The sequence below is a fragment of the Cygnus olor genome, chromosome Z, assembly GCF_009769625.2.
Source record: "Cygnus olor isolate bCygOlo1 chromosome Z, bCygOlo1.pri.v2, whole genome shotgun sequence".
Lineage (NCBI taxonomy): Eukaryota > Metazoa > Chordata > Aves > Anseriformes > Anatidae > Cygnus > Cygnus olor.
Genome location: NC_049198.1, coordinates 21,677,585 through 21,681,870, shown reverse-complemented (window position 1 = coordinate 21,681,870; position 4,286 = coordinate 21,677,585). Strand labels below are relative to the sequence as shown.

General features: G+C 63.7%; 1 protein-coding gene across 2 annotated transcripts; it reads left to right on the top strand.

Moving 5' to 3' along the window:
• The first annotated feature begins 951 nt into the window (after window positions 1-951).
• On the top strand, window positions 952-4,038 carry HTR1A (5-hydroxytryptamine receptor 1A). Of its 2 annotated transcripts, XM_040541886.1 has the most exons (2): window positions 952-2,162; window positions 3,193-4,038. In XM_040541886.1, the coding sequence occupies exons 1-2, from the start codon at window positions 1,073-1,075 to the stop codon at window positions 3,198-3,200; spliced, it is 1,098 nt and encodes a 365-aa protein (XP_040397820.1). In that variant the 5' UTR covers window positions 952-1,072; the 3' UTR covers window positions 3,201-4,038. The 2 variants fall into 2 exon arrangements, with proteins under 2 accessions (XP_040397820.1, XP_040397819.1); XM_040541885.1 differs by lacking the exon at window positions 3,193-4,038 and having other exon boundaries at window positions 952-2,462.
• Window positions 4,039-4,286: the final 248 nt, after the last annotated feature.

Sequence of the window (4,286 nt, the reverse complement as noted above, 5' to 3'; positions counted from 1 at the left end):
CTCGTAAGCGACTGAGTAGGAGCCCTGCCCGGCACTGAGATGTAAAGCAACCCCACCCGAGACACCACGCTATAAACCACTATAAACGCTGCCCATACGCCCTCTCCCCGCACCAGCGGCTAGGCTGATATTGCTCCCCGGGCACCCCCGGCAGCACCGCGCCCACAGCGGCCGAGCGGGGGCGAGACCAGAGTCCCGCGGGGGTCGGGGGTTATTGGTGCGGCCCCTCAGAAAGTGCAGGCGGCCCCGCCACCGGGAGAGCCCGGTAGAGCCGCCCGGGGCCCCGTGCCCTGGGGCCGCCGCCGCCTGCCTGCTGATAGCGATTAGCGCCCCCAGGCGCCCCCAAGCGCCCCGGCACCCAAAAGGCGGAGGGCAGCGCTGGGGTATGCTGTGTCCCCCAACCCCAGCCGGCAGCACCTGGCCGCAGAAAGCCTCCCCCCGCCTCGCACAGCCCGCACCAGCTCCGGAGCCGGTCCCGAGGGGAAGACCAGAGTCCTCACTGCCCGGGGCGGAGCTGCTGGGAGGAGATTTGGAGGCAGAATTGCGGGGGCGTGGTGGGTGTCCCTGCGGTGTCCCCTCAGCCGGGGAGGGGGCGGCGGGGAGTCGCGGACACCCCTCCGGCCCGGCCCCCGGGAGGTACGATGAAGACCCAGAGACACCCACCCCCGTGACAGGCGGGATGGAGGGGGAGGACGGAAGGGGAGGGGAAGGAGGGAGGGAGAAAGCGAGGGGGGAGAAGGGAGGCAGGGCAGCAAGGAGAGGCGCGGGAGAGCGGCGGAGCGACTGGCAGCAGCGCGGCGAGCGGCGGCCGCGGGAGGGCCGCCCCCGCCGCCCGGGGCTGGGCGCTGGGCAGAGGCAGCGGTGATGGGCGGGCTCGGGGCGGCTCCGCCAGCCGCCGTCCTCCGAGCCCCGGCCGCCTCCCGCCGCGCTATATAGGGGAGGGAGGGGTGTCGGGGGGGGTGGCCGGCGTGGCCAAAGCACACGGGACGGCGATGCCTCCTGCCAGGGGAGCGCACAAGTGACCGGCGCCTCTTCCCATGCCCGTCTCCTGAAGCGACCCCCCCGTCCCGGCATGGATGTGGCCAACAACACTACCTCCCCAGAGCGCTCCCCCGAGGGGGCAGGTGGCCCCGGCCTCGCCGAAGTGACCCTGGGCTACCAGCTGCTCACCTCGCTGCTCCTGGGCACGCTCATCCTGTGCGCCGTGAGCGGCAACGCCTGCGTGATCGCGGCCATCGCCCTGGAGCGCTCCCTGCAAACCGTGGCTAACTATCTCATCGGCTCCCTGGCCGTCACCGACCTCATGGTGTCCGTGCTGGTGCTGCCCATGGCAGCCCTCTATCAGGTGCTGAACAAGTGGACGCTGGGGCAGGTCACCTGCGACATCTTCATCTCGCTGGACGTGCTGTGCTGCACCTCTTCCATCCTGCACCTGTGCGCCATCGCCTTGGACAGGTACTGGGCCATCACGGACCCCATCGACTATGTCAACAAGAGGACTCCCCGGCGGGCCGCCGTGCTCATCAGCCTGACCTGGCTCATCGGCTTCTTGATATCCATCCCGCCCATGCTGGGCTGGAGGACGCCCGAGGACCGCTCGGACCCCGACGCCTGCACCATCAGCAAGGACCACGGGTATACCATCTACTCCACCTTCGGCGCCTTCTACATCCCGCTGCTCCTCATGCTGGTGCTCTACGGCCGCATCTTCAAGGCGGCCCGCTTCAGGATCCGCAAGACCGTCAAGAAAGCGGAGAAGAAGAAAATCGCCGACACCTGCCTCACCCTCTCCCCGGCCACCCTGCAGAAGAAAAGCAACGGGGAGCCCGGCAAGGGCTGGCGGCGGACTGTGGAGCCCAGGACCGGCGCCTGTGTCAACGGCGCGGTGCGGCAGGGCGAGGACGGGGCAGCCCTGGAGATCATCGAGGTCCAGCGCTGCAACCGCTCCTCCAAGACTCACTTGCCGCTGCCCAGCGCGGCGTGCGGCTCCCCGCCGCCCCCCTCCTTTGAGCGGCGCAACGAGAAGAACACGGAGGCCAAGCGGAGGATGGCTCTGTCCCGGGAGAGGAAGACTGTCAAGACCCTGGGCATCATTATGGGCACCTTCATCCTCTGCTGGCTGCCGTTCTTCATCGTGGCGCTGGTCCTGCCCTTTTGTGACAGTAAGTGCTACATGCCTGAGTGGCTGGGGGCAGTCATCAACTGGCTGGGCTACTCCAACTCCCTCCTCAACCCCATCATCTATGCCTATTTCAACAAAGACTTCCAAAGTGCTTTTAAGAAAATTATCAAGTGCAAATTCTGCAGGCAGTGAAGCCCCCCCACCTCCGGGACGGGGCAGCGGCGGCTCCTGCCCCTGGCTCCATCCCGCCTGCCCCCCGCTGCAGTGCGCCCTTCGCCCAGCCCCTCCCCAGCGCCGGCAGGAGGCCGGGGGGCGCCTGGACCTCCCTCGCAGGGCGCCCTCGCCCCTCGCCCCTCCGCCGATCGGACAAGGGCCGTGCCGTGCCGGGCAGGGCAGAGCGGGGCTCCACCGGGAGCAGCGAGGTTTCAGGATGCGGCCCCCGGGGCTGCGCTGCCGCCTCCTTCCCCGCCGTCGTTCTGGGCAGGCTTTAGGGTTTTGCAGGTCGTTGCTTGTGGTCGCTGTAAAACCACGGCGTCTGCCCGAGTAGCATCGGTAAAAATAAACCACCCTATGCAGAACACCGCCGTGTCGGGCTTTTTTACTGGATTTAATTGGAGGCTGCGGTGGGCTCCGAGTCCGACCTCGCTCTGGCGCTGCGAGTCAGGAGGCTGAAGGCGACTCTCCCAGAGGAAGGGGCTTTGGGCTTGAAACCGCCAAGGGGATTTATTTACTTGGGGGAACTGAGACCGTGGTTTGTAACCTTGCAAGGTACTTCCAGCATCATTCCCTCTGCCTTATGTGTGTGTAACAGCTCTCCTGCTCTGTTAGGACCTTCCAGTTCATTGGGCTTCCCTTGGTTACATCGCGGGGAGGGAACGGGCAGTTCCCACTCCTCATTACATGGAGATGTACATTTTTTTAAAATGCCTTGGAAAAGCTTGGCGCTGTGAGACCACCTCTGAGTTCACCGCGCACGCGGCGGCACAGGGAGTTTGAGCAGCCGGCAAGTAGCATTTCTTTTTATTTATTCTTTTTTTTTTTTTTTTTTTTTTTTTTTTTTTTTTTTGAAGCCGCTTGAAAGTTTCTCCGGAGACGTTGCTGTTGTTTCGGAGGCAGCCAGCTGCGGCACACTTTGCTCGGGAAAACAGAAAAGAAAAGAAAAGAAAACAAAACAACAACTACAAAAAACTAAAACAAACACAAACACAGCAGAACTAACCAAACAGGTCAACCAAAACACTGCCATGTGCTCCGTGGCAGTAGGGGAGGGGCTGACAGCATCCCGGCGGCAGCCGCAGGTGGCGAAAGCGACATCTCTCAGCGCAGCACGGAAAGGGGCAGGTTCTCTCCTCCCCCGGGCCAGCCCCGGCCAGGGTAAGCACGACCACCCCGCAAAACCAGAGCTGCGGCCAGAAGCAGGCAGTGCCACTGCGGTGCCAAGGGCAGGGAGAGGAGAGCCCGCACCTGGCTGCTCCCCGTGGCGGCTCAGCGAGCCTCCCCCCGCAGGGGCTCCCCCCTCTCCCCGTAATCCCAGCTGCTTCGCCCCGGGCTGCTTCCCCGTCCCCTTCCCCGTCTGGCCCTGGATGGCGGCAGGACGGCAGGACGGCAGGACAGACGGCCCGGCCCCCCCTGACACCTTGCCGGGACCCCTGCGACGGGCCGCCTGAACGGAATGCTTCACCAAATATATATACACGTAGATATTTTCCTGTTTAGTTTGGTGTAATCTATGCTAACTGTAGGTAAAAGGGAATGTTAAGTCTGCGCATCGCGTGAATCCAAATGTCCAGTCGTTTCTGAACTTTAACCGCTTACATTAAACGGCAATAGTGCTTTTAACAGCCTCGGGGATATAGCTGACTTTCTGAAAACCTTATTCGACCTCATTTTCGCAATTAAAGTGGTTTCTGCTATTACCTCCGCTTTGATCTTTCCTAACCACGTGCATCCCGGCGTTCTCGCAGTGTCACAGCGCCAGCAGCCTGCACAGCCTGCAGCGGCTTAGGGAGACCAGACCTGGCCCGAGTGCCAGTGCTCGGCTATTTCGAGATCAGGAGAGGGGGCGGGGCTCGGCGGGACCCCCGGGGCGGCCGAGGGACGACGGGGAGCCTCCAAGCTGCTGTGCTTGTCCTCCCGTTGCCTCCTCCCTCCAGCCCAGCCGGCT